Raw genomic sequence first — 27,976 nt, forward strand, 5'->3', positions numbered from 1 at the left:
ATACCCCATTACAAAAAACGTCTCAATAATGAGTCCTGTGGTGGGAGCCAGGGCAGGAGGCAGTGGCAGCAAACACACCAGTGACCCCTCACTGCCATGGTGCTCACACCATCTCCAGCCCCTCTGGCACCAGCACATCCCCTGCAGGGTCCCAGAGCAGGCACAGAGCAGGGCTGGAGGTGTTGGTCCCACAGCCCCAGGGTCCCAAGCACCTCTGACATGGGGGGCACAGAGCTCACATTCTCCCCCACCTTGAGTTGCCACACCACAGAAACGGTGTGTCCTGGAGAAGGTCATGAGCTCAGGGCCAGGAGGTGGTACATTTCTCTTTATTTTGGATTACTACAACAAAATCTAGCTTGGTCTGAGGCCCTGTCTGATGCTCCAGACACCCCAGAGCTGCAGACAGAGAGATCGCCCCACACAAGTCTGAAATTCAATTGCAAACACAAGCAGAAACTCAGTGCCTGGGATTTGCATGGTGGAAAACATTAAATTTGCAACCTGATTAATGCAATTACTGAGAAAGGAGAAACCAGCAGCATGCACCATGGAGACATCTCACCATCCCTGGGAGCCAACAGGGTGTCAGACACCCTCTGACCACGCTGCCACCTCTGCTGCTGTGGTCACAGCGGTGGGGCAGGGAAAGCCCAGACTCCGAGGGCAGAGCAGCCCCCAGCTCAGCAGCTGCTCCTGGGAACCCCAGGAGCAGGAGCCACGTGGGGAAGGGCTTCACATAACCACTGACTTCCCAACTCCAATGCAACTTGGATTCAGCATCTCGGGAGGCAGGGAAAGGCGACTCACAGCAATGACTTCAGCCATTCAGATTAAAGCCCATTTTGGGGGCCTGCTGCCTGTCTGTCTCTGCATTGTCAACAGCTCTTACACAGTGGGAGTATTTTATTTACGATTGCAAAACGAGCCCATTTCTTGGTTGGTGAATGTGTCCACAGAAAAGGAGGAAACCGTGGAGCGACGTGATTCTGGCAGCTGCACTGGGACCGCTGCCTGCAGCCTCCAGGGAAGCTGGGGTGCAGCGGATGCTCTGATCCAGCAGCTGTCCAGTCCTGGCAGCCCTGGAGCATCCCACCTCTGCAGGCACTGGGCCACCTCCTGCTGCTCACGGGAGCACCGGGACCCACGGCAAGGCTGCTCAGCCACGGAGGCTACCGAGTGACCTGCGGAGGAGAGGAGAAATTATCCAATGCACCCAGCTGATTCCCATCCACGAATTACCAGCAAACAGCCCCAAGAGGTGTAAATAAGATTGGCTCTTTATTTTTGTTTAATGGAGTGGCTGTTCCAAACGTCACCTTAAGGATGGTTTGTGATTTTTGTGCTCTGGCTGCAGCTCCCACTGAAGTCTGTCTGCACAGGGGACTGAGATGCAAATCCAGCCCTTTGGCACCATTCCAAAGTCACTAAAGTCATCCAAAGTTACCAGAAGTCCTTTTGAAAAAAACACAGGTCTGTGTTCTCAAACTGCCACCTCCCTAAGGAGGGCACAGCACCCAGAGGGAGGTTGGCCATGGAGGGATCTGGCCATGGATGAGGCAGGAGAGCAGAAGCTGCTGAGTCCTACTCCCACTCCAGATGGTAGTGGTCCCAATGAGAATTCAAGACAGCAAAGCCAGAGCAGAGGCTTTGTGCTAAGTTAGTTGCTGGGGGAAACCAACCAAACAACACTAAGAGGGGAAAAAGACAACCAGCTCAATGTAATGCTGTAGTTACTGGTCAGTGATGGATGCTCAGGGTTGGAGGAACCTTTTTGGATGTCCATAAAAACACTTCAGCATGAAAGTGCTTTCTGTGCACAAAAATAATAGCAGCAATGAAAAAAATCCTGACATTGCTTAATACGATAATTTTGTGATGGGGGATGTGGGGCGAGGAAAACGAAAGCATAAGGAATAATTACACTCAACAGTATGAACAATGATTACAAAATTATGCAACGGATTAACCATGGCGTATATGTAATTACTAATGAGTTTGATAAAATTTTAATTACACCTTGTTCTTTGGGGCATTCAGCAAGCCATGAAAATAATAATCGTGTAGTGCTCTGTCACCAGTGATTGCCTCAGACAGGGAACAGGGACAGATTCAGGGCTGTGCCACTGGGCTGGGAAGGGCAGCCTGTGACCCCGGGTGGTGCAGGGGAGCTGGACACCCTGGGAGCCCTGGAATGTTACACACACACACCGAGGATGTCTGCTCAGGGGTTGAGCCATCCCACACCAAGCCTTCCAGCAAGAACGATCAGTTGGAAAAGCTCTGGGATCCACTCAGGGTTGTGGTATGCCTGCCAGCCCCTCCAGCACCAGGGACAAGTGCACAGCCCAGACCCTCTGCTCTGCTTTGGTGAGCCCAGCCCAGACCCTCGGCTCTGTTTTGGTGAGCACAGCCCAGACCCTCTGCTCTGTTTTGGTGAGCCCAGCCCAGACCCTCTGCTCTGCTTTGGTGAGAACAGCCCAGACCCTCTGCTCTGTTTTGATGAGCCCAGCCCAGACCCTCTGCTCTGCTTCGGTGAGTCCTTATCAAACAGTGTGTGCCCTGAAGGAGCTGGAGCTCTCTCCTTCCCCACAGAACTGCGGGTGCTCTCCTGGGTTTTCTTGCTTTCCCCAGGCTGGGGAAGGCACACCTGGGTTCCCCCAACACCTGACAGGGACGTACCTTGGTTGTCTTCACTTTGTTGCCACTGCTGCAGCTCCATCCCGAGAGGTCAGGCAGCACTTTGCATTCCTCCCCGTCCAGACACGGCTCCATCTGGCACCACCACTTCTGCAGCACGATGGAGGCTGGGGGAGAGGAGGGGATCAGCATCCAGGCTGCAGCTCAGGGTACGGAGGAGCAGCTCTGCCCACCTTTGGGTGACACCAGGACACACAGCCCCTCTCTCCAGCACAGCTCACATCGAGGAGCCTGGACAAGGAGCTGCTCATCACCTGCCTGCCCTCACCTGACCCAGCTGCTCCACCTGCCTCCAGAACACCCTGCTTTCTCTCGCTGCCCAAGAAAAAAAAGCCCCATGTCCTCGCTCCCAGGGAGAGCAGTGCTGTTCAGGAACCTGTTTCAGGCTCCACTCAGAGAGCAAAGGGATTGTCTCCTACCACTCTGCTCTGTTAGGGTCTTGTGATTCACGGTTCCAGTTTGGGAGCTAGAGTGGGCCCTCTTCTATTTGGGAACAATATGACCTGAGCAGCTGGGGACAACAAGAACCTTCCCTGACAATTTATTCTGGCATTGTTTGGTGTTGCACAGAACTGCAGTCACAGGCCACTGGCTGTCAAGCAAATCAGTACCACGCTGGTAGGGGCTGGCAGTGCTCCTGATGGCTCCTTGGTCATGGCACAAGATGGCATTCAATAAAACATGCAGTTTGTATGCTTGGTGCTCCTCACAGGCACGGCTGGAATCACATCCCTGCTTCCAGCTGTGGCAGCAGGGTGAGGAGACGTGCAGGGATCTGCAGACCCGACCCCAGCACAGTGATGCTGAACCCCAGTAACGCCCCAGAGCACACAGCCCAGGGCTGCACAGAGCGCAGTACCACAGCCACACAGCTGAGTGAGTGTCCAGTGAGAGAGTGTCCCCAAAACGTGCCCCCTTCCCCACTGCTCTGCCGCAGGACCCCAGGGCAGGTCTCTTCTGTTAATGGCAGGGACATGGAGACCCCAGACCTGTTTAACCCGTGAGGACGAGGTCAGGGATTGAGAAGGAAGGGGTTGCACCGTGGGGTCCTCACCGTCCACGCAGGAGGGAGCTGCCCGTGTTGTCCCTGCCACCTGCCCTGGGAAACAGGAGCATTTCACCGTCTGGGAGCGCTCCTCGATCTTGTTCCTGTTGCAGCAGCGGTGGGCGGCGATGACCTCGCACGTGCCGGGCTCCACGTGCACTGCAGGAGAAACAGCCCTGTGAGACCCCCGAGAGCTCAGCCCCTCCTGCCCACCGCCCTGGGCAGCGCTGCTGCTGTGAGCTGCGACCAGGGCACCGGGAGAGCCCGGTGTGTGCAGCGCTGCCCCGGCTCTGGCATCACCCCGGGCTGCTGGTGCCACACAGGTGTCTGGGCACAGCATCTTCCCAGCCCACCTGGTGTCTGGGCACAGCACCTTCCCAGCCCACCTGGTGTCTGGGCACAGCATCTTCCCAGCCCAGCTGGTGCCTGGGCACAGCATCTTCCCAGCCCAGCTGGTGCCTGGGCACAGCATCTTCCCAGCACACCTGGTGTCTGGGCACAGCATCTTCCCAGCACACCTGGGGTCTGGGCACAGCATCTTCCCAGCCCAGCTGGTGTCTGGGCACAGCATCTTCCCAGCCCACCTGTAAGGAAAATGGTTCCTGCTCCACACCTCTCATAGCTGAGCTCTTGCTCCTAACAGCCCTCACACCCATCGTACCCTCCCAAATTCACCCCCTCTTGCCACAGCCAAGCCAAGAGTTTTATTGAAACTAACGAGCACATTAGCTAATTGCAGCTGATAATGAGATGCACTTTGCTACAGGAGGGGATGGTGCATTGTGCTGCTTTTGGCTTCAAGCAGAGCACCATCACTTCTGAGCACAGCCACAGTCAGTGCCTGCACCTCACCATCACCCACCCTCTGCCTGGAGAAGGAAGGATCAGAATGGCATTTCCACCCTGCAGTGGCACAGAAATGTCACGCTGCTCATCAGCAATTCAAGCTGCTCTGCTGCTCCCCCTCCCAGTGCCATTAAAATATTAAAGAAAACCGTGTTGGCTGATCACCTCTGGGATCAGAGTTTAGAGCTGGTCAGCATCTCAAATCAGTGCTGGGTAATGGCCCACACAAGCACAATACAAATCAGCCAAAAAGGGCTGAGAGACTGCATTCCCATGACCCCAGAGATCCCTGCAGGTCCTGCTTAATGAGCAGAGCAGAGCCACACATGGGCACGTCCTGGGCCCCGTGGGTCACCGGGAATGGGCTTTTATTCCCTAGCAAACAGGAGCCAAGCTGGGTGGAGGACAGGGCAGCTGCACTCCTGCAGTGTGGCATCCCAAAATGCACGCAGGTAAGCAGGCATCAGGGCATTCCTGGCTGCTCCATGCCCTTGGCTCGGGACACCTCCCACAGTGGAGCGCAGGCACGGGCCCCCAGGAGGAAAGGCTGGGAAGGAGGTGCAGGCAGGACAGGCAGGGCTGTGCAGGGTGAGGTGTGCTGCTGCTGCTGCTGCAGGAACCTGTGAGCCCCCACCCAGCCCTCTCCCAGCACAGGGGGCTCCAGCAGCTGCTCCCACCCGCCCTGCAGTGCCCGTGCTGCTGGAGCGTCCTGGATGCCATCCCCCGCAGGGTCACAAAGCCAGGGCAGCTGCCCTGTGTCACAGCGAGTGCCCTGCGGACCCTGGCAGGTCCCCAGACTCACCAACAAACGCTGCCCAGCTTTGGAACGCAGCCACCTCCCTCTCCAAGGAAAGCTGAGGGAAACGGGATCTCTCCCCCACCGCGGGGGGAAATCCCTTTGCCTTGCAGATATTTTTTTCACATCCCTGCTCGGAAATGCTCTTCGAAGTGCAAACGCCTGGCTTGCGGCAGCTGGGCACGGCTTTACCAGCTTCCAGTCAAAGCACTCCCTGCCGGTCCGAGCGCCGGGATTCCAAGCATCCCTGAGGATGTGAGGAGCTGCTCGGGACACGCCGCCGTGCCCGGCACCGCCGCACACGGGCAGCACGGGCTGCGCAATCACCCTGACTGTAATTCGCTTCATTTATTGCTATTTCATGGTCATTTTCTTTTAATGAACCCTTACTTTCATTTCTGCCCATAATAATTACACCATTATTATATGGAATATTTTGTAATAATATCTCTGGCCACAAATTTTATCTTCTCTTTGAAATGCCATAGTAATTCAGCTTTAATAATGAATTCCGTTCTTTTTGTATACAGAAATGGTAGACTTCGGTGACAGTGAAAAGGAAAGCAACTCTTTGCAGAACAAACATGACTGTTTTGCCCTTTCTTTATGGGATTTGTCAAATAATCTGAGGAAGAAGTAGAGATCCTTGGCTTGGGCTGCCTAAGAGCCCACATTCCTCTCACACTGTGGTCCAGGACCACAAGGAGTCACTCTTCCACCCCGTGCACCTCACCAGGGAATTTTACACCCCCAGGTCTCAGTGTTCACGCGTAGTTACGGTTCTGACTCATTTTCAGAAAGGCTTCATTAGCAGAGCTCTTCCCGGGAGGGCTGCCCAGGCAACCCCTCTGCTCCCCTGCAGTCCTGCTCTCTGGCTGCTCATTTTCAGCTCATTTTAAAGGGTTCAGCCGAGGGAAGAGCCAGGCAGAACTGAGAAATCGGTCATTACAACCGTGCAATAGCAGTTTGCTAACGTGTCGAAGCCCTTTTAATTTGCTGGGAAAGGTGCAGCTCAGAGATAAAGAGAAATTTGACTCCCCCTGCCTCACTGCAGCCAGCTGAGTGTGGTGGCGAGAGGCTCCTGGCACACCAGGGCTCCTGGCACACCGGGGGCTCCTGGCACACCGGGGCTCCTGGCACACCAGGGCTCCTGGCACCCCGGGGGCTCCTGGCACACCAGGGCTCCTGGCACACCGGGGGCTCCTGGCACACCGGGGCTCCTGGCACACCAGGGCTCCTGGCACCCCGGGGGCTCCTGGCACACCGGGGGCTCCTGGCACACCAGGGGCTCCTGGCACCCAGGGGCTCCTGGCACACCAGGGCTCCTGGCACTCCGGGGGCTCCTGGCACACTGGGTTTTCATGTCCCACACCTGGGAAGGGCGAGCAGAGCGGCTGAGCCCACGAGCAGTGCAAGCAGCGGGCTCCAGAGCTCCTTGCAGCTGCTTCTCCTTTTGCTGAGCAGCAGGAAACTTGGAACAAAATGCCTATCAGATGGATGGTGTGTTTAACACCGACAGCAGGAAACCTCCCGAGAGGCTGGGATAAGTTCCAGAGCTTCTGGCATGCTTCTCCCTCCCATTTAACTGGTATTTCCCCACTGGAACCCTTTTCTAAAAGACACAGCTTATCTCGTGGAACCATGAAGAATTGTAAGAGCAAACAGCTTTTGAATCCTGCGTGCAAAAATAAAATAAAAATGCTGTCCTACTCCACTGACCTTTAAATGAGCAGCAGAACATGGGGTTTTTATGGCATAACCCGAAATGACACATTTTGAGTATCTCAGGGAGCGTGGGCACAACCCCACATGTTCAGTGTAAAACAGTGCTTGCTGGTGGAGAGCTACAAATGAGAAGTTGGATGCATGTAAGTGTCAGGCAATGCCAAGAGAACCTCATTTCCCAAAAGAAAAAATTCCAGCTGACTTAAATGCTTTTTCTTCTCCTTCAGGTTGAGTGATGAGCACAAAGGCAAAGACAGCCCTTTGATTATCAGCTTTAGAAGGTGCTGGGGCCACCTTTGTGGGAGTTGGATCCACACATTCCAACCTTGTTCCTCATGAAGACCTCACCTGGTTACACAGGGCATTAAACTGCTGCTGAATCATTCTTCACCACAGAGCCTCCTATTCTGTTTCCAAATGACTGTGCTTGATTCACGTGGCTCCTTAAATCCAACCACATTCTGCAGGAAGCAGTGCTTTGCTTGGACAAAGCAGCATCTCCATGTGCTGGGTGGGCACAAGGGACCTCAGGCACATGGTATGATCTGCAAAGTCACCCAGGAGAAAAGTAAAGAGTTTTCTCCCAGTCAGAATCACAGAATGGTTTAGGTTGGAAAGAAGCTTAAAGCTCCACTGCCTGCCATTACCAGGGCCACCTTCCACTAGACCAGGTTGCTCAGAGCCCTGTCCAGCCTGACCTTGGCCACCTCCAAGGATGGGGTATCCAGGGTCAGGAGAAGGGAAAGGCAGTAGCTGCTGACTGGCTGGCTGAGGGAGCCACTCTGGGAGATGTGTTTTGGTTTTAAGCAACGCAGGAGGGGATTACAGGATTAGAACTGCTTTAACTGTCAGGCAAAAATGACAGAAATAGGACAGGGTTAGGTGTGGGGTCAATCAAGAGCGTGAATGGTTTCAAATTAACCCGTGAATGCCCTTTCCAAGCAGAGGCATGTGAAGCAGACAGCAGGTGCCTGGGATCCAGGTGTTCCAGGAGCACAGCTCTGCCAGCCACACCAGCAGCAGCAGCATCCCCCTCCCCATATGTCCTCCCACCATGCTCCAAGGAGCCCCCAGCCCTGGACCACCAGGTCCCCCCTTGCCCCTCAGGCTCCTGTGCGAGGGAGGATGTCCACAAAGGGCTGAGCACAACTTCTCAGATGCTTCTCTTGTCTGGACACAAACTTCAACCCTGGGTTCACACAACCCCTCCAAAAAATCACATCCAAAGCCACAAAGCAGCATTCCAACGCTCAGAGAGGAAATCTCAAATTCACAGCTGGGAATAACGAATTAACATCTCAAAACAACAATGTTTTCCACCAAGACTTTCAGTTCTACATAATTTTACACTTGCTCCATTTTCCTAGATGATCTTTGCAACGAGGGCAATACAAATTTTTTATTTCTAATAAGAGGAGAGTGGAGTGGAGAGTGTCCACCACATAATAAGTGGGGTTTGTGATACTCATAGCAACTTGGGTGGGAAGATTTACATCCACTGCCCACAGAGCAAGAATCACCACAATAGCTTCACATAGATGTATCAGATGTATGTATGGATCATTATGTGTCTTATTTTGCTACAGACATGAAGAAATTCCCTTCTTTAACTCCTCAGACCATCCCAGCTCACCAAGCCACTGGTTCTAAATGCCCCACAGTGAGTATTCACAACTTGTAACTCCAAGCAGCAGCTCCTATGGCTGCATGTTCCTGCCCATGAAGGAGCAGTCCAGGAGTTTCCTGCACACGTGCACACTCCAAATGCCAATCCAACAGCTGTCACAGTGGCACTGTGTTGTGCCTCTTGGTGTCTGTTTGCTGGATGCTGCCCCACACGTTTGGCACACCCATCCTTGCTGCCCTGACCCCAGAAAAAGGGCTGCACACTGAGCTCCCTGGGGCTGTCAGCACTGGTCCCCAGAGACGCCCGCCTGCTCCTGGTGTGCACCACAGCCTGAAACTCCTCCTGCCCCAACCAAGAAACGTGAGACAGAACTTCACCAAGCAGCTCATCCCCATGAAACCCCTGCCTCAGGCATCCCATGAAGAGCCCAAAGTACCACCACGACCACGGGGACCCAGATGATTGCACAAGCATGTGACACATGCAGCAGGGATCTTGCTCCCCTACCTGAATGGCTTCTGTGGTGATGCGTGGAGGCCAGCGTCAGTCGTCCCCACAGCGTGGTAAGGCAGAGACTGAGCACGAAAACCCATTTGCTCAGGCTCTGTAAATCCCTCTCGCTCATTCTACTGAAAACAAGAAGAGACATGTGGAGGAGGAGGGACTGAGGAGGGCTGGGAGCTGCAGATCCACTCACCAATGCTCCTGCACGCAGTGGCATGACTCCTGAACGTTGTGAGGACTGGGGTGTCTGGCTGTGGGGACATGGCCCTGGGAGATGAAGGGATTCACCCACCACCCTCAGATGACCTCAGACTTCAGCAGCAGCATAGGCCATCTCAGCAGGACAGAAAGAGATCCCACCAGCAGGAGTACAGGCGAGTGATGGTTACCTTTTACTGGTGATTCACGGTCACATCTGTGCATCTGCCAACCTCAGGTGGGTCAGGTCTTTGCAAGGAGCAGACATCAGCACATCTGAAAGGAGAAAGAACGACATGGGCAGTGATACCTGCCATCAGCATGAGCCACTGTGTCCCTGGGAGTGGCTGGGGACACCTGGGAATTTCACCAGCCCCACTTCAGGACAAACACTCTCAGGTGCATGTGTCCATTGCACCACTGAAACTTCTCCAGGAGCTCAGCCCATCACCCTGCTCACCCCTTTGAACAGCAGGACCTGCAGAGCTGCTCCTGATTTTTATGCTGAGAGCACAAAATCAGGTCCTTTAGAGTAGGTCATTAAAGCAGATGACAAACACTAAATGCACAGCCAGTGTGTGTGGGAAGAGCCAGAGCAGATCAGCAGCGAGTCATTTCAGGTTCTGCCTTTTCTGTGCGTGCTTACGTGCTGTTATTGTCCCTGTGTCACTGAGGTCCCTTGCAGTGATGCCCAAGGTCTGGCATTTGTAAACCACTTGCTGACAAGCAGGAGGATGGGCTGATGCTGCGGGGTGTCCTGGGGCCAGCACCCCACAGGAAGCAGAAGGGGGCTGCTGGCTGCCAGTCAGATACACAGAGCCCGTGGCAGTGCCAGGACCTGCACTCTGCTCTCCCAGCACATCACCTTCTTCTGGGGCTGCTCCTCCTTCCAGCACAGACACCAAATTCATGCAGCCACACACTCAAAACTGCATGGGCTACCCCTGGGCACACCGAGAATCTCTCCTGGCACCACACTGGCACCCTCCCACTCCATGCAGCACATGCTGGGAAGAAGCCAAGTTTTACATCATCTAAAGCCCCTAGGGAAAAATGTAAGTCCCAGAAGGTTTTGTGTTTTACTGCTGCACTCTTTAAATATATTCTTTTCGCTATTTACAGCCCTTCAGGTGGGAACAGCCCCGGCGCTCCGCAGGCGGCGGCAGCAGCAGCGACGTCACTGCTGGGCAGCTGCCAGGGGACATGGTGACCTCCCAGCCTCCATTATCACCTGCTGGGCTCTAACCAGCTCCACAAACAACCATGCCCCCCATAAAATTTTAGTGCTGCATCATATCTTACTACCAAGACACCACAAAGACAAGGGGTGATGGCAATGAGGTTAGGGAGTGCTGCCAGGACCAGCAGCAGGGGCCAGGGGTAGCCCTGCCCTGTGCCAACCTTGCACTCACAGTCCCCTCCACGGGCAGTGCAAAATTCCAGCAGTGCACTGGACAAACCCACACCTCTCAGAGAAGAAATCTTCAATGTTCAGCCACGTTTGAAATTTCTATCTGCTCTGGACCATGAGACAGTGAAACCACAGACTCCTCTAATGAAGAGCCAGGACAAAATATGCTGACATTTTTAATCAAAATGAAGTGATTTGAAGTGGTAAAAAGGGCATTTCTTGTTTGGAAGCATTTAAAAATGAATTTTCCCATTTTAAACTGGCATTTCAAAATGAAAAATGCTTCATTCCGAATTGGTGATTTAAAGTGATATTTTGCACTTTGATTCTCCCATCTGGAAAACAAAAATCAGAAAATGTCACCAAAAGTGTTGACATTTGCGCAGGAAGAAACCAAAGGTATATTGACAAAACCACATATTTCATGCTAAAAAAGAAGGTAGAGGTAAGGAAATAGTTCTACTGAATGCTGTGGGATGGTCAGCTTGGCCAGGAGCAGACTGAAGAGTGGCTGGCAGCATCCCACTTGGTGCCCTGACTCCATCCCTGCCCACTGGGTGATGAGGGGCTGCTCCTGCTCCAGAAAGAATCCAGTATGGCTCAACGTGCAAGAAAACCATTGCTCCTCGAGGTGATGTGGTGGGACTGCAAGACTCTCTCCTGTAAACCCATATTTAGGTGATCTCTGATGTTCTGGCACAATATGCTCTGCACGAGGCTTCTCAGGGCGGGATCATACAACAGCTGGTGCTGCTGGAGTCCCTTTGGAGACGTGACAGCCCACGGTGTAAATACTGATGTCAGCTTAAAGCATGCACTATTTGCTCAGTGACAAAGCAAACAGCTCTCTCAGAGCTGCTCAGTCCTTCACCTGACTCCAGAGGCAGTGTGTGCCACAGCCCTGCGTGCTGCAGGCGTGGGGCCACCCCTGCCCAGCCACGCTGCACACAGCAGCAGCTGTGTCCCACAGGCACACAGCCGTCCTGCCCCACGATGGGGCACATCCAGCAGCCCAGACGTGAGGACAGCAGACACAATGCCAGTGCAGTTTTTGCAACAGTGAGTCCCCAGTGCCAACAAACCTCCCATGTGCCTTCCACCAGAGCAGCCAGGTCTCCATCAGGAGACCCTGCTTTCCTGGCTGCTGCTGCAGCTCCTGCTGCATGCAGGGGGCACAGCCCAGCTCCCAGGCACCAGGCCTGAGCCCACAGCACACACCTGAGTCCTTCTGGGGGAGCCTATCCCCAGCTCATGCCCATGGGACCCTCTAGGACATGTGAGTTTCCAGGAGACATTCCTAAACCTCGCAGCTGGACCAAAAACCAAGCACTCCACTGGCCACTCCATCCCACAGAGGACAGCAACACGCTCCCAGTGCAAAGTATATTTAGCTCAGAAAGGCTGAGCTGTTTGCTATAGCCAAGGAAGCATAAATAAATTACAGAGTTATCAATAATGCAATCCACACTGTCCATGCCACACTCCAAAGGGAATCCACTGAGCTGAGCAGGAGCCACGCTGGTGGCCAGGAGAGCACATGTGGCTCAGGGGAGCAGGAGGACAAGGGGCACCCCAGTGCTCCATGCTGCCAGAGGCACTCAGAGCTCCCACCCATGCCCAAACTCCCATTAGAAAACACAGCTCCACAGAAACTGCTGTTTTGACAGTTATCAACTTCCAGTGTCGTGAGATTACAACTACAAATGTTTGGTCTAACTTGAGATTTTTCAGCCTGGAATGTCAGTGAAATGAAGAGTGGTGTTCTGGCATGTCAAAACACTTAATTTTGATTGAAAATCTTGGTATTCTCCATTCTCTTATGCGCTGTTTGGAATTTTGTGGATTTTTTCACTAACATTTTTTATCTGCTTTTGCCTTTTGGGTCTGAGCTGGGACCTGAAAGAACTGTCAAATTCCCCAGTCTCTCAGACTATCAATCTCAGTTGCAGAGTGTCAGGAGATGATGGCTCCACGTCCCTCCCTGTAGGCCCATGTGGGCATGGGCCACCATCCACATGGGAGCTTCATCGAGGTTCTCAGCACAGACACACTACAGGAACAGCTCCCTGCTGCCCTCCCAGACAACGACCCTCACAGGAGCTATGGACCTTTTCCTCCTCCTGCACTAAAGCCACATGTGGAACTGTGCCCCTCCAGCCAGGGCCCGCAGCTTGCTGGAGCACAGCCCAGTGCCCCACAGTGCTAACGAGGCTAACGAACAGCCCCCCACGCCTCTCCTGCAGCAAAAGGGATGGCTGATGAGCAGGAGGAGGAGACTGCTGCTTCCCTGCCCTGGCACCCACAGCATGGACAAACTCATGACTCCAGAATGGGACTGGTACAGCTCACGCTCTCCTCTGAGCCACCGAGCCCCTGCTCGTGGCAATGGGGCATCTGACCCGTGCCCATCCCGTGCCCCTCCAGCCACCCCATGCGGCAGCTGGCTCTCGGTGACGCTGCCCTACTCCAGCCTGGTGCTCGCCAGAGGCAAACCCATCCTGGCTGGAAGAGCTACAGCAGAGAGGGAGGCAGCAGAGGAAGATTAAAGCCCCCCATCGCATCCTGTCCTGCTCACGGCTTTGGCCGCAGGGACAGCTTGTGCTGAAGGCAGCGGCAGTTGGGATCTGCGGCCCCTTCCAGAGTAAAGGAGCATCCTTGGCTGCACAATCTGGGATCTCTCCGGCACCGCTTTGCCTCCCAGAAAGGCGAGTAGCTTCGCAGTGCTGGCAAAGCAGCATCCGTGACGAGCCCGCTCCCCGAGCCGGTGGCCGGACAGGGCCCCACGGGCTCCGAACCCCCCCAGCCCGCGGGGACCGTGCCCGCCGCTGCTGCCGGAGTCACCGGTGACGGGGCGCAGGGCAGAGCCGGCCCCGTTAAACTCAGGGCAGGGGCCCTGCCGAGCCCCGCACCGGCCCCGGGAGCCCCGGCGGGCGGCAGGGGAGCGGGACACGCCGGGAGCGCTGGACCGCACGGCGGAGCCCTGGACCGGCACCCCGGTGCCGCCCGCGCTCGCCGGCACGCCGATCCCGGCGGCTCCCCGGCTCCCGGGCCCTCGTCGGGACCCAGCGTCCCCTCGGAGCGGCGCCCGGCACCGCGGCGGGAGCGGCCCCGGGGCCGCCGTCTCGTTCCCCCCCGCCAAACTTTCCACACGTACCTGCCGGTGGCCTCGCTGCGGCCGGGGGCCGACGCTGCCCATGGCCGGGGGCCGCTGCGCTCCGGGTCAGCGGCGCCTCCGCGGGCCGCAGCCGCCGGGGGCCGCGCACCGGCACCGCCTGCTGCCGCCCGGGGACCGGCCCCGCGATCCGGGCTGGCACCGGCACCGGCACCGCCTGCTGCCGCCCGGGGACCGGCCCCGCGATCCGGGCTGGCACCGGCACCGGCACCGCCTGCTGCCGCCCGGGGACCGGCCCCGCGATCCGGGCTGGCACCGGCACCGGCACCGCCTGCTGCCGCCGTCCCGGGACCGGCCCCGCGATCCCGGGCTGGCACCGGCACCGGCTGCGCACCGAGCGCTCGCCGCCGCCCCCGCCCGCGAGGGCGCTGCCCCGCCCCGGTCAGCCCCGGTGCCCGTCAAGGCTGTCGGGGAGGAGGAACAGGCAGAGAAAATTCACCGGAAAAATTATTGACACGCACAACACCTTTTCCCACCCCTCGCACCCCCAAAAAAACAAAGAGGGGGGGTGATGGCCCCGCGAGCTCCCAGGGATGTGGAATGGCGCGGGGATGGACGGACAGGCAGCCAGCCTGAGTGCTGGCCCTGGCATTCTCCTCCTCAAAGGATGAACCTGGTCACAACTAATTTACCCAAAAACTAATTTTCCCTGCCAAAAATGGTGTGATGGATCCGTGAGCACAGAGGTGTGCTGGATGGTGTGGGGATGGACGGACAGACAGATGGACCCACTCCTGCCGCCCTCTTCTCCTCAAAATGTGTGTCAAAACCACCAAAACAGCTTTCCTGGAACTGGAATAGCATCACCAGCCTGGATCAGGCCCTGCAGGAGACTCTCCCTGACACAGGGGATTCCAACACCTGGGACCACAACACCAGCCTGGGCCAGTTCTTTCCCCAAGGCAGCTCCAGACTTGTCCAGAAAACCTCTCCTGGTGCCTCCAGGGCAGAGCTTGCTTGACTCCTCTTGCGGCAGGCAGCAACAGGCTTTAAAACACCAACAAACAGCGAGGGCAGAGGTTGAATTTTCACAGTTTTTGCCCGGAATTAGACCTGCAACCTCAGCACAGCTGAGATGAGAGGCTGGAGTTCCGCGCACTCATTTTCATTGCTTTGGTCAAACCTACTTGCAATCGATGAAAGCCTTTGGTTTCTGAAGACAGCTCACTGCTTACTCCTGGACCTTCCACCCCCCAACTCAGCTGGAAGAGCGGAATAATTTCCAAGCCGAGTTCCAGGTGAGCAGCAGCTCTTCAGACAACTCACATGTGGGCAGTTTGCAAATCTCCCAGCCATTTCCTTCCCCTGGGATCCCCAAGCCTCTGTGCACGCCCTCTCCCTTCCCCAGAATGCAGCCCCTGGAAGGGGCTCTGCTGCGAGTCCCTGCCCAGTGCCACTCTGGGACCACTGGCACCAGACAGACGGCAAGGCACGTGCCCTGGGGTGACCCACCCGCTCCTGGGGGACCCACCACCCCAGAGGGCACACAGGGGAGAAGAAGCACCCCAGCCCCTGACAAGATTGGGTTACTTTGCTATTTTGTCCTACGAAACTGAGTTCATTTCCCCCTTTATAGAGTCAAAATTGCCAAACGTTAAATTCCAATTAGTTAGACTTGGTTACTCAAAAGAAAAAGGAAAAGCTCTACAAGATTAAACCAAACCCAGTAATAAGATATTAAGGAAATACAAGCATCTCATTCTTCAGATCAGAGGGTTTTAATAATAATGACAAAAATCAATATGAAACTAAATTAAATCCGCTGTTTATATTCATCAGGTAATTTGATCGAGAGCCTGCCAATGCAGGTCTCTAGTGCTGTGATAAGTAAATACAAACATGCTACTTTCAGATCACAAAGTTTTAGTGGAACGATCAAGAGCAAATTAAATCAGAGCTATTTTCCACACCAGCCAAATTCCAATTAAATTAGGCCAGATTATTTAATAAGGAAGTCTACAAAACTCTAGCTCTTTATTGATGTAATGATACAGAAATATAAACTTGTTGCTTTCCAGATCACAGCATTTAAATGCAGGGGAGGAATTAAGACTTCAGTAAAACTGCTTTAATTTAAATTCAGCTGGAAGTGAACACGGAAATTCCTTCTCATCATCATCCTGACTTCTCATTGAGCGTCCAGCAGCAGCTTTCAGCCTTGCTCTCTTCCCTGGCTGTGACTCCTCAAGGAGCCCAGTACGTTACTGGATGAGGGGACACAAGTTTCCCGTATCCATAACAAGCCAAGTTTGGAAAGGAAAGGAACTGCCCAGGAAAACCCTAGCAACATTTCCGGATGTACCCTTAGTGATAAATCCTGCTCCCATGCAAGGAATCTGTCACATGCCTGGAATCCTTCTGTACCTTCCAGGTGAGCAACCAGCTTTTTTTTTTTTTTTTTCATGGATTGGGGCTTGGGGTACAAGAAGGGTTAGGGACAATGGTTATGCAAAGGCAGGTGGACATGTCAGAAGAATTCAAATGCTCAGGGCAATCAACTTACCTGCAGCTGCTAATAGGCAGAAGGGTACAAATTATTTTATTAAAGCTGGAAAAAGCAGAAGTTCTGACATTTTATTCCTGGGAAAGATTTATCACACCCTGTTTTCAGTGGATCACTGAATTAAGATTCAAGTTTATTTATTCCCTTCATCTGATGCGCCCCCAGTGCCTCCAGGCTCTCAGCACGGAGTACCTGCCTCCGAGGAGTTTGTTCCCTTTCAAAAGGTTTTGCTGACAACAGGGGATTTCAGTGCAGATTCCCAGCCTGTCAAAACAGCCATCCAGGGAGAGGATCTCTCCCTGGGCACTGCTGCAAAAACAGGGAGAAGTCCTGCTCCCTGCATCCTCTGGAATGTGGGTCTGAGCTTCCAAATTGAAAAGTAAATTCCCCAAAGGCTCCATAAATTCCAGTGAGTGTTAGTGCTATACATTTATTATTCTTCTTTTGTATTTCTACTGTCAGGTAATATTAAATGAGACCAGGAGGCTCCTGAAGACTTTGAGAGAAGAATTGTGAATGAAGATCCTGTGGGAGATATGAAAATTGTATGGAAGATTTTAAAGCTGCAGAGGGGGAAAAGCCAAGTGACCCAAGGAGGTTAATGTGCCCCCTTCCCCCCTCCCCTTTGCAGGAGGGAAAGGGTAAAACCCTCTGAGAATCTGCACCAAATCCAGGTCATCTGCTCTGCAAAACACTGATGTACTCACCTGCAGAGAGGTCACAGACATACCCAGAGCAGCAACACTCCAAAGGCTTCTCTGCACTCCAGCAGAAACAGACAGGGAATAAAGATGTGTGGTTGCAATCAAATTATCCCTTCAAAGAAACAACAATAAATGCTGAACTTCCCAATTACAGGGGACATACAAACCTTGGAAACCATTAAGAACCACTTCTTCTGTTGATGAATTATCCAGAGTGCATGGAGCTATTTGCTGAGCTTCACTGTACTATGCTAATTATAAATTAATATATTACTCATTACACAGTCAGGCTCTCTAGTCAACTAATGCAGTGCTGCAAAGAGCCTGTTTTAAAACATTCTCTGGTACTTTTATGATCTGGATGTTTAATTTACTTCTGTTCTGGCTTAAATGCAACCAACATGTCATTCTTCCACCAGGAAATATCCCTGGCTCCATCCTGCCTCCTCTGGGGCTCAGCAACATAAATGAAAGATGAAACTTAGAAAGGCTTTTTCAGTGCTAAGCACTTGCATGAGAAATTAACTAAAATAGCATCATTTAAGACTAATTCCTTTGTTACTGATTTTTAAATCACTGTTTATCATGGCAGCGTGCTGGAGTGCTTCACCTGAAGCTGTGTCCAGGGAAGGTGAGTGCCTGACACCCCCATGCTCAGGGGTAACTCTGGGTGAGATGGGGAGGCAGGGAAAGCACGAGCATCCAGGCAGGACTCCCAGAGGGATGGGAAGACGAAGGGCAGAGCTGCTGGCACCTGAAATATCTGCTTATTGGCATTATTCTGACTCAGTCTACAACATCTGCATCCCCAGGCCTTGTGCCAGGCAACCTTGTGAAGAGGAACATCAGCCTCGCAGATAAGGAGAAAAGTTTACATGGGTCTGTCTGGCAGGATGAATAGGGGGAAATGGAGCCCTCTTTCTTGGAAAACAGTCTTTAACATGGCATTGTTTCAGGGAGCATTCCTGCAGGAACGTGTTTATTTGTCAGACCATTCTTTCCACGCTGTGCTCAACATCACGGAAACAACAAATATCGAGCAGGTCACAGAAGTCAGTCTGGAAACTGCCAATTGCTTCTTTCCAAGGAAAGCATCCTGGTGACTCAGCAGGACGGGGCAGATTGGCAGTCCCACAGCGGGGAGACACATTTGCTGGAGAATCCAGTGATTTTTCAGCCTTAATAACACGGTGATATTGCACTCAGAATATCTAAGAGCACGCCAGTGTGACCAGCAGCTGGACAGGGGTGCTGTGGGGGGAAGGCATCAGGAGCTGAGGAGAGGAGCCATGAATGCTGGAGAGGAACTAGAGGGGTGTTGGCCTCAGGCTGGAAGGGTTGGTTTGGAAGGGACCTTAAAGATCAGTATTTCCAACCCCCCAGAAGGGACCTTAAAGATAACCTAGTACCAACCCCTGCCATGGGAAGGGATGCTGCCCACTAGACCAGGTCCTGAAGGGTACTGAAAGAGCTTTAAAGCGTACTGAAGACCTTAAATCTTGGGATTAGAATTGGGCATACCACTGAGTCACTTTTGTACTGCGATCCTAATAACCTGGTACGGTTTGAAATCTCTGGCTGAAGATGACTAAAGCCTGGAGGGCTTCTCAGAGTTGCTTCTGCTTGTAACTTACAATGCAAAATCCCCGTGCTGACTGGAATCAGCAGTTCCTCTGTGAAACTGAGGCACTGGGGCACACGGATTTTAAGAAACAGCCTCAAATTTCCTTTACAGTAGGCAAGTATTGTGTTTTTTCATCAGTTTTTTTGCTGTCACAGGAGCCCAGAGGCAGGGAGGTGCTAAGGTCAGGCTGTGCAAGCGATGGTGTTTACGCTGGCGACTCTTCCCCTCCCAGCCAGGGAGGATGTGTTGTTCTGCTCCGGCTAAATCCGCATCCTGCTCACGCTGGAGCGCAGCATCCTGGGTGAAAGGGAGGGAGACGTTCGGCGCTCAGCCCTCTCACGGCGTGTCTGTCCCTGCTCCTCCGCAGGCTGCGGGTTATGAACAGCCCGGAACGGCCACGCGTGGGCTGATGAGCGCGGCAGGGGTGGCCAAGCGCCCGGCGCTGCACGGGGAGGCTGTCCCGGAGTAGGCGGCTCTGCTGGAATCTTGGGACGATCCAGTCAGGAAACTCACCTGTCGGCAAAACGCGTGGACAGGGCCAGCCTGTCCCCCCGCAGCCCCACCTCCAGCCCGGAAAAGACTTTCCCACAGCGTTTTCTGCGCCGGGATGGCTCGTGTGCCCGGGGTTCCCGGCTGGGTGCCGGGTCCCTCGCCGGGAGAGCTCGACCTCCACCTCCACCCGGCTGCGGGATAACGGCGGGGGGTTCATTGCCCGGGAGGGCTCGTTCTCCTCCCGGCTGGGGCTGGGCGCGGGGCCGGGCGCGCAGCCCCCCGCAGACCCCCGGGGCGGCGGGGCCGGGGCCGCTCGGGGATCGCCGCCGCCAGCCGCCTTCTGCCGGCCGGCCTTCCTGCAGCTGACTCCCGAGGAGCTGCGCCGCGCCGACGACCACGCGGGGCGGGCGGTGCAGAGCCCCCGCGACGGGCGCCGCCGCCTGCCCTGGAGCACGGGATACGCAGAGTGAGCGGGGCCGGGAGCGGCGGCGGCGGCCGGGGAGGGCACGGTGGCACCGCTCGGCACTGGAGCCTCGGGGACGAAAGTGGGTCGCGGCGGGCGGCGAGCTGCGTCTGTCCCTTTTGCAGCAGCAGCAGCAGCGAGGAGCGGGCGCTGTGGGTGCCCGTGAGGGGAGAGCATCAGCGAGGGGCTGTGCTCCCGCCGCTCCCCGAGGGGTTTAGGCTCTTCTGTCCGTTTTGTTTTCTGCGCTTTCTGCACAACAGCCGCTGTCACCGATGGGTACCGAGGGCGAGGGAGCTGCGGCGCCTCTGGCAGGACTCGTGGGGAGGAGGGAGCTGGGGATTTCTTGGGAGTGAGACTGCTTGAGACTTCCCCTTCAAGGACCTGATTGTGTTCTTCTTTCACTAGCTGCGAGTTGCAGCCCTAACTGAAAGCGGGCGGGAAGGTCAGACTGTGAAGGCTTTTGCTACTTATTGCTGTCAGCCCACTCCCACACCCCTTCCTCAAGCTGATCTTCCCGATATTCTAGAGAGCTTTATGAGATGTTGATTTGTCCTTGGAGATAGTGGGTTAGGAGTACCCAGAGTGAAAAAAATCCCCTTTTCGGTGTCCCAAGAGTTCTTTCTGCAAACCACTTGGAAAGTCTGCCCAAAGAAAAATCACACTGCTGTGTTTACAGCTTCTTCCTGTGAGCCGGTTCTGCAATCTAGACCTGAAATCTGCTGTGTCAGCACAGGCTGGGAAAAGTCAGTGCGAATCTTTCTGCAAAAGTTCTGCCGGTTTCACCATCATCACCTTCTCCCCTCCTTCCCCGAGCCCCCTGCTCCCCCCAAGAGGTGATGGGACATGGGCGAGGCTGTGATTCTCTCTGTGTGTCCCAGGGGTGCATAGGTGCATAGCTGAGGCTGATCCAGGTTTTGGGACAATTATTCTGCCTGGGGCAGTGCTAGGGACTTTCAGCAAACCCAGTTTCTTTCTGATCACTTCCCCTGGTAGGTGTGTGGACAACTGCTCCCCCCTGGACCCAGCTGTGGGTGGGACTCAGTGCTGCTCCTGGCCCCAGATCAACCCACACACCTGGTCTGAGACACCTGGGACAGGACAGGACAGGAGCACCTGTGCAGGGCATCCCTGGCATCTCTGGGGACACAGGGGCATGAGTGGAGGGGTGGGGGGAAGAGGTGCTGTGGGATGGCATTTGCTGGAACATGATGTGGAAGAAAGGGCCTTTACACCTTTTTTCCTCCTGGCAGGGTGATAAACGCAGGGAAGAGCCAGCACAATGAGGACCAGGCGTGCTGTGAGGTGGTGTTTGTGGAGCAGAGGCCCAGCCCAAGGGGCAGCGGGGAGCTGGATGGGGTGAGAGCCGTGGTGGTTCACAAGCAGGGGCACCACAGGGAGGATGCCCAGCAGCAGGGCATGGGATGGGACCCCCAGTGTGTGCACAGTGGGGATTCCCTCGGCTGTGGCCCTTCTCTCTGCCTGCTCCTACCATCCTCCATCCCCATGTGACCCCACCAGGGCTGGCCCAGGGACACCAGTGCCCACGTGCCCTGGTGGGCTGCAGAGGTGCCTGCTGTGCTGGCCCCGTGGTGCCTCCCCTTCTGAGGCTGCCAGAGGCACGAGGTGTGTGACGCAGGGCTGGGCTGCAGCCAGGGATCAGCTGTGTCCAGGCACCCTTGGTCAGCTGCCCCCATCGCCTGCACTGAGACCTGTGACACTCCTGTCACTGTCCTCAGCCGATAGCCCCAGCTGCTCTGAATTCCCCATGCCATCTTGCAGGCTCATTGAACCTTCCCTCTCCTCCCTGCAGGGCAGGAAAGGTTTTTATTTCCACTACTGGGCCTTGTTTGATGGCCACGCAGGCAGCGGTGCTGCTGTCATGGCATCGGAGAGGCTCCACCTGCACATCTGTGAGCAGCTCCGGGACCTCGTGGAGATCCTGCAGGACCCCTCCCCACCTCCCGTCTGCCTCCCACACGACGCACAGACCGGTTCTGCAGATCCAAACCACGTGTCCCATGCCGAGGAGCGTGGGGAGGTCCTGAACGATGCTGTGCCACGGTTTCACCTGGAGAAAGCAGTGTCCCATGAGAGCCTGGTGATCGGTGCCATTGAGAATGCCTTCAAGCACATGGTGAGCATCCTCTGCCTGTGGGATCATCTAGAGCAAGCACCTCTTTGCTGTCTGTGTCTGCAGCAGCCTGACCCTGCTGGTGACAGGCAGCTCTGCAGCAAGGAGGGGACTGCAGGGAGGGCTCCAAGCACGGTGGTCTCAGAGAGGGCTCTGTGATGCTCTGCATTTTGAGCTTTCAGAACGCACAGGCTTTGGGCTCTGGGCCTGCGTGGTGCAGAAGGCTCCACTGCACTTTGTTCCAGGAGGCTCACCTGCTCCCCTCCTGTCTTGCTCTTTGCTGCCCAGTGAAGCCACGTCCCTGGCTGCCCCAAAACACCCCTGTCCCCTCAAGCCCTGCAGCCACTCCGTGGCAGTGTGGGGAGACGTACCCTGGCTGGTCTCTGCTTCCCACGTGGAGCTGAGGGGCTGCTGGAGCAGCCAGGTGCTCGGTGGGCTGCCCCCCTACCCTCTGTGTCTCCCCAGGACGAGCAGATCGAGCGCGAGCGGGCGGCCCAGCACCTGCCCGGGGGGTGCTGTGCCCTGGCTGCCATCTACCTCATGGGCAAGTTCTACGTGGCCAACGCTGGTGACAGCAGGTACAGCCCCGCAGGGCAGCCCTCAGCTTTTGCTCAGCAGAGCGGGGTGGTGCCAGAGGGATGGCTGGTGAGGAACACCCAGCTCCACCCCTGTCTGGGGGAGGGTGAAGGTGGCAGAACTGGGCAGAGTCATCCCCTGCCTGCTCCGTGGCCCGGGGACAATGCACTCTGCTGTGATCTCTGTTTGCCAGGTGCACAGATAGGGCTAGAACTGCCTCCCAAAATCTGGGATGTGCTCCCTTCTTTCCTAACATCTTCTCTGCTACCCAGATGGCTCTGGATGCCCTGGCCCCTGCTGCTGGCACTGGCCTGGGCTGCAGGTTGGAGAGTGAAAATTGCACTCAGCAAAGCTTTCAAAAATGTGCAAGAAGTCATTTTAGAGTACACTTTATACCAGTGACCTGTTTCAGGAGAAGGACACAAATCCATGTGCAGTGGGAGCTCAGAGCCCAAGGACTTTCATTTCTGTGTTTCCAGGGGTGGGCTGCTGTCACTGCACCTGTGTGTGCCCACAGCCCCAAGCAAAGAAGGGCAGGTCCACCTTACACTAAAGGTGACACTGCAGGTGAAGCTGGTTTGAGCTGCCCTGTGTTTATCATTGGATCAAAGAACGGTTTGGGTAGGAAAGGACCTTAAAGCTCATCTTGTTCCACCCCCTGCCATTTGCAGACACCTTCCAGCAGACCAGGTTGTCCCACGCTCTGTCTGACCTGGCCTTGAACATTTCCAAGAATGGGGCAGCTGCAGTTGCTCTGGGTATTTATGGCAGGTTACCTTGTCCTCAGCAATGTCAGACCAGCAAATACAGACTCTGGTCAGTTGTCTGGGGCTGGATGTGGTCCCAGCTCTGGGACAGAGAAGGAGATCCCTCATTTGGGGTGCGGGTCCCCCTCCATGGCAGCAGCAGCCAGGCAGTGGCCATGCAGGATGTCAGCATGCACAGTCCTGAGTTGTAACTGTGCCTCTGAGCTGTAACAGCCTGTGTTGCCTTCTCAGGCATCAGACCCTGCCAGAGCTGAGCCCAGCCTGGCCTTCCATCACCGCAGGAGACTCACAGCCGCCAGTGCTGGAGATCCTTGGGCCTACCATGACATCCAGAAACATCTCATAATCAGACCTTTGTGTTTTCTTGAGACATTAAACTGTAAGAGCAGAGCCAGCAGCCAGTGGCAGTGCTGGTGTGGGGTGGGCACGTGTACCTGTGTCCTGCTGCAGGCATGTGTGCAGCTCCCCTCTAAAGGGAGCCTTTGTGCTGCTCCTTTTCTAACCATATTCAGTCCTTTGATTTGGTCTGCTTCATTCCCCTCTGCCCCCTGCTTCTCTCCCATTTTCCCTTCCTTCCTGCCCCTCTCCTGCACAGGAGGGAGAGATGCCGTGCCCTGCCCAGGGCGAGCAGTGAATCCAGGAAGCAGCCCCCACCTCAGGCCGGGAGAAGGGTGGGCAGCAGAGGGGAAGGGGTTGCACCACTCCTGGGAATCAGCCCTGGAGAGCCAGGCTCAGCTCCTCTGCCAAGTCTCCTTCTCTCTAATCTCATCCTTCCATGTTTCATTGCAGGGCCATTATCATCCGTAATGGGGAAATCATTCCAATGTCCAGGGAGTTTACTCCAGAGACAGAGAGGCAGAGGCTGCAGTTTTTAGTAAGAAAGACCTTTCTTCTAACCTCATTCCTGCTGAAACACCTCCTGGCCTCTTCCCAGTCCCCTGTGCTGCCTGCTGGGCTGCTGCCACGGTGGGTTCTGGACCCGAGGGCAGCCCCATGGGCTGGATCAGCCTGGGATCCTCATCCATCCCAGACGGCTTCCTGGGATGGGAGCAGGCACTGGGATGCAGGGAGCTGGCATGGGGGCATCTTGTGGCTGGCAGAGCCTGGTTTGCTGTGTCAGAGGAGCTGCAGTGCTCCTGCCCAGCCCTACTTTCTTCCCTGGCTGCTCCCCGGAGAGTCGCAGCTGTGCCAACAGGCCTCGGTCCTTCTCCCTGAAAGCTCCCTGTCCCTCTCCTGGATGAACCCCCTGGTGCCACCCAGGGAGACTCTTTAAGGTTATAAAGACCTCTCTGAGAGCAGCACAGGGGAGGAGGAGTTTGTGTTGGAGAAGGTCTTGCTGGATGAAATTTCCTGGCTTGCAATGTACTTGGAAAAACACTGAGGTGTTTTTTCTGGAATCTATTTTTGAATGACCGAGAGGAGGAAACTGCTGTGATCAGAATCCTCCTCAGCTGGCTGCGAGGGGCAGGGCACAGGCTGGGGACAGGCACACACTGCTCTGCCACGTGATGCTGAGGCTGTGGTCAGGGCTCCCCCAGAATGGGCTGGGGGTCTCCTCTGCCCCAAGCCCCTGCCATCCCATCTTCCCAAGGGATCTCCTCTTCTCTTCCTGCTTTTCTTTCCCCTTCAGCATTTTCCAGCACTCCATGTTCCTGGTCCCCTCCACACTGTGCTCCATGAGGGCTTGGGGCTGCCCTGGGCAGGGCTCTGTGCTGCTGCTTGTCCCTTCTCACGGTCACAGGGGACTCTGCTTCAGAAAAAACCCATCACTCTTTTCCTTGGGTGAGTGCCATGCCCTGCACTGAGCCTGGGATCCTGGATCTTGCAGCTATGGCTCCTTCTGGGTAAATTCCAGCTTCTCCTGGAATTTGCTGGGGTTTGAATGTTTGATCCCTTTTGGAGATCTTTATTTCCCAGAACTCTCCATGCAAAAGCTTCACCTTCTTGCTGGGTGTTGGCATGGCTGTCCTCAGCTCCAGTTTCCCCTCTGGCTTAGCACAGGTGGGCAGTTTGCAGCTGCCTTACCAGCACCTCTCTGAGTGGCTGCGGAGCAGCCGATGCCATCCCACCAGGGAATGCTGCAGCTGAATGGTGGATGGTGGATCCTGGTCTGGGCAGGGCTGGATCCGCAGAGCCTGCCCTCGCAGCCCTGGGGCTGAGCCAACACTCCTTCCTGCAGGCTTTGCTGAGGCCCGAGCTGCTGGGGAAGGAGTTCACGCACCTGGAGTTCCCCCGCAGGGTGCAGCCCAAGGAGCTGGGGAAGAAGATGCTCTACAGGGACCAGGACATGAATGGCTGGTAACCCCCAACCCCTGGTGGCACTGGGCTCATCTCTGGCATGCCATCCCACGGGCAGGGGGCTCTGGCACGCCGGGTGCCCAGGTCCCAAGTGGTCAGGGAGGTGCTGGGAGCTTCACCTGCTGACACCCTGTCTCTGGCTCATTTTAACCAGGGCTTACAAAAAGATAGAAGAGGATGACCTGAAGTTTCCACTTATCTTTGGGGAAGGCAAAAAGGTAAAGTACTGTGGCAGAAGCTTGGCAGGGGTTGTTTCCTGCCTGCTCTCACTGCTTTGGGGGATTTCAGCCCATTTTTGGTAGTGCTGTTATCACCAGTTCTCAGCTGGGAATGGGATTAAAGTTCTCTTTTGATTCCACCATTCTCCAGGCTCGGATGATGGCCACAATTGGGGTCACAAGAGGCCTGGGAGACCACGACCTCAAGGTGTTCAGCTCCAACATCCACATCAAGCCTTTCCTGTCCTGCTTCCCAGAGGTAAGCCTGGCTGCCAGCAGCTTGGCACCCAGGGGTCCCTGCAATGGCCAGAGCCACTCGGCAGGCCCAGACCCGTGACGTGCCCAGGGCAGCAGGAGCCTGCTCTGCCTCTCTGCCTCTCAGCCTTGCGCCTTGCCCTGTTGCCTGCCAGGTCAGGGTTTATGACCTCACGCAGTACGAGCACTGCCCTGACGACGTTCTGGTGCTGGGCACCGACGGGCTCTGGGACGTCACCAACGACAAGGAGGTGGCAGGAGTGGTGATGGAGGTGCTGACCAGCTATGAGCCCAACGACCCGTGCAGGTGAGCTGCAGGTGGGCAGGGGGACAGGCGTGCTGTGCACCCCACCACCTCGCCTTGGCCTGGCTCCTCGGAGCAGTGTTGTGGCCACGCATCCCTCTGGGCTCCACAGAGTGCATTGCTCCCCTGGATGGGCATATCTGAGCCTGGTCTCTCCAAGAGACCCTTTCCTGCAGCTCTAGCTTCTCCCTCCTTGCCAGGGTGCTGCCTCAGGGGTCTGGGGTCGCTGCTGAGCCGTGCTCTCTGCCGTGCCTGCAGGTACACCATGGTGGCCCAGGAGCTGGTGGTGCGGTCACGGGGGGTGCTGAAGGAGCGTGGCTGGCGGCTGGCCAACGACAAGCTGGGCTCTGGAGATGATATCTCTGTTTTTGTGATCCCCCTGGGTGGCCCCGGCAACTACACGTGATGCTGGATGAGCCTGGGGCAGCGGGGCTCAGCTTGCCTGGATGGAGACACTGTGGAGTGGGACCCTGGGGCTGCCTCGGGGCCATGCCTCCTCTGAGCACTCGTTTCTTGAGCCAGCTGCAAGAAGAGTAAGAAACCTGGAGCCTCAGTCTGTGCTCCTGTCCAGAGCATCCCCCTCCACGTGCCTGCATCCCAGTCCCAGGTGGAGATGGAGAGGCCCTGGATAGAGTGTGAGCACTGGGCTCGAGGGATGTTTTCATGCTGCTACTTTCTCAATGCTGTGAAAAGCCTGAAGGCTCCTTGGCTCCTCAGCATGTCCTTTGCCTCTTGCCGTGGCTGTGCTGACTGCAGCCCTGTGTGACAGCCATGGGGCTGCTGGGGCACTCATACCTGCTGCAGCCACCCCCTGGCTCCTGCCCCGGGATGCTTTGGCCAGTGACACTGAAGCTGCTGCTGGAGGTGGGAGCTGGGGCTCAGGTGGGATGTGACAGGGAGTAAAGTCCCACAGGCAGCTGGGCAGTGCTAAGCCTGGCACAAATCCAGCGTGGCCCCACAATGGCCATCCCAGCCTTGTGCTCCCCATTTTCAGCCCCTCACACCTTCATTCTGTCACAGACTTTGTCTCAGTCTCCAGTCTGGGAGATTGGAGCAGTGGCCAAGCTCTGCTGTGCACCCAGAGCCCCGAGGAGGGAACAGCAATTGCACCAGCACTGGCTGTGCCACAGGTTCTGCCCCGTCCTCTCATGCCTTGGGTGGCTGCAGTGCTTCTGGAGCCAATTATTTATTAACTGCAGAGCTGAACTGGAAAATGTCTAAATCCTTTCTTGGTGTGGGGAGTCTGTGAATGTATGTCTGTATTTTGGAGTGGCTCTGAGTTAGCAGCCTCACACAGAGCAGCCCTATTCAGGTGAGCTTAACAGCTTAACTGCACTGGATCTGCTTAGCCCAGGGCTGGGAACCCACAGGAAAAGCAGCTTGGTGTGACCAGGGCAGGGAAAGACAGCTCCCATGTTTTCCTTAATGATCTCAGAACTGGTGCAGAGGGGAGCTGAGCAGTTGATCTCTACACTGGATTTTTGGATCACACACGTCTCTAACCTGGAGCATCCACATCCCAGACCTCTGCAGAGTCCTAAACTGGGAGGGATGGTCCCATCCTGGCAGTGTGGGGAGGGGAGAGCTGGGCCATGTCCCTTGTTTGGGAAAGGCTCC

The 27,976-nt window shown here is 55.6% G+C and overlaps 2 protein-coding genes across 3 annotated transcripts; one reads left to right on the plus strand and one right to left on the minus strand.

The window, feature by feature from the left end:
• TAFA3 (TAFA chemokine like family member 3) lies at positions 1 to 14,125 on the minus strand. Of its 2 annotated transcripts, none has more exons than XM_041467497.1 (6): positions 14,007 to 14,125; positions 9,633 to 9,717; positions 9,247 to 9,365; positions 3,755 to 3,904; positions 2,683 to 2,807; positions 1 to 1,184 (listed from the first exon to the last, which is right to left on the minus strand). In XM_041467497.1, the coding sequence occupies exons 3-6, from the start codon at positions 9,362 to 9,364 to the stop codon at positions 1,173 to 1,175; spliced, it is 405 nt and encodes a 134-aa protein (XP_041323431.1). In that variant the 5' UTR covers position 9,365; positions 9,633 to 9,717; positions 14,007 to 14,125; the 3' UTR covers positions 1 to 1,172. The 2 variants fall into 2 exon arrangements, with proteins under 2 accessions (XP_041323431.1, XP_041323422.1); XM_041467488.1 differs by having other exon boundaries at positions 9,247 to 9,368.
• PPM1J (protein phosphatase, Mg2+/Mn2+ dependent 1J) lies at positions 13,159 to 27,976 on the plus strand. The gene is made up of 13 exons (XM_041467001.1): positions 13,159 to 13,190; positions 13,656 to 14,448; positions 19,223 to 19,320; positions 19,517 to 19,813; positions 21,061 to 21,166; positions 21,621 to 21,944; positions 22,407 to 22,519; positions 24,074 to 24,158; positions 25,464 to 25,582; positions 25,737 to 25,800; positions 25,952 to 26,059; positions 26,211 to 26,362; positions 26,618 to 27,976. Exons 1-13 carry the CDS (start codon positions 13,159 to 13,161, stop codon positions 26,763 to 26,765), a joined length of 2,439 nt encoding a protein of 812 aa, XP_041322935.1. The 3' UTR covers positions 26,766 to 27,976.

Source organism: Pyrgilauda ruficollis, unplaced genomic scaffold (genome assembly GCF_017590135.1).
Source record: "Pyrgilauda ruficollis isolate IOZ18807 unplaced genomic scaffold, ASM1759013v1 scaffold100, whole genome shotgun sequence".
NCBI classification, from domain to species: Eukaryota; Metazoa; Chordata; class Aves; order Passeriformes; family Passeridae; genus Pyrgilauda; species Pyrgilauda ruficollis.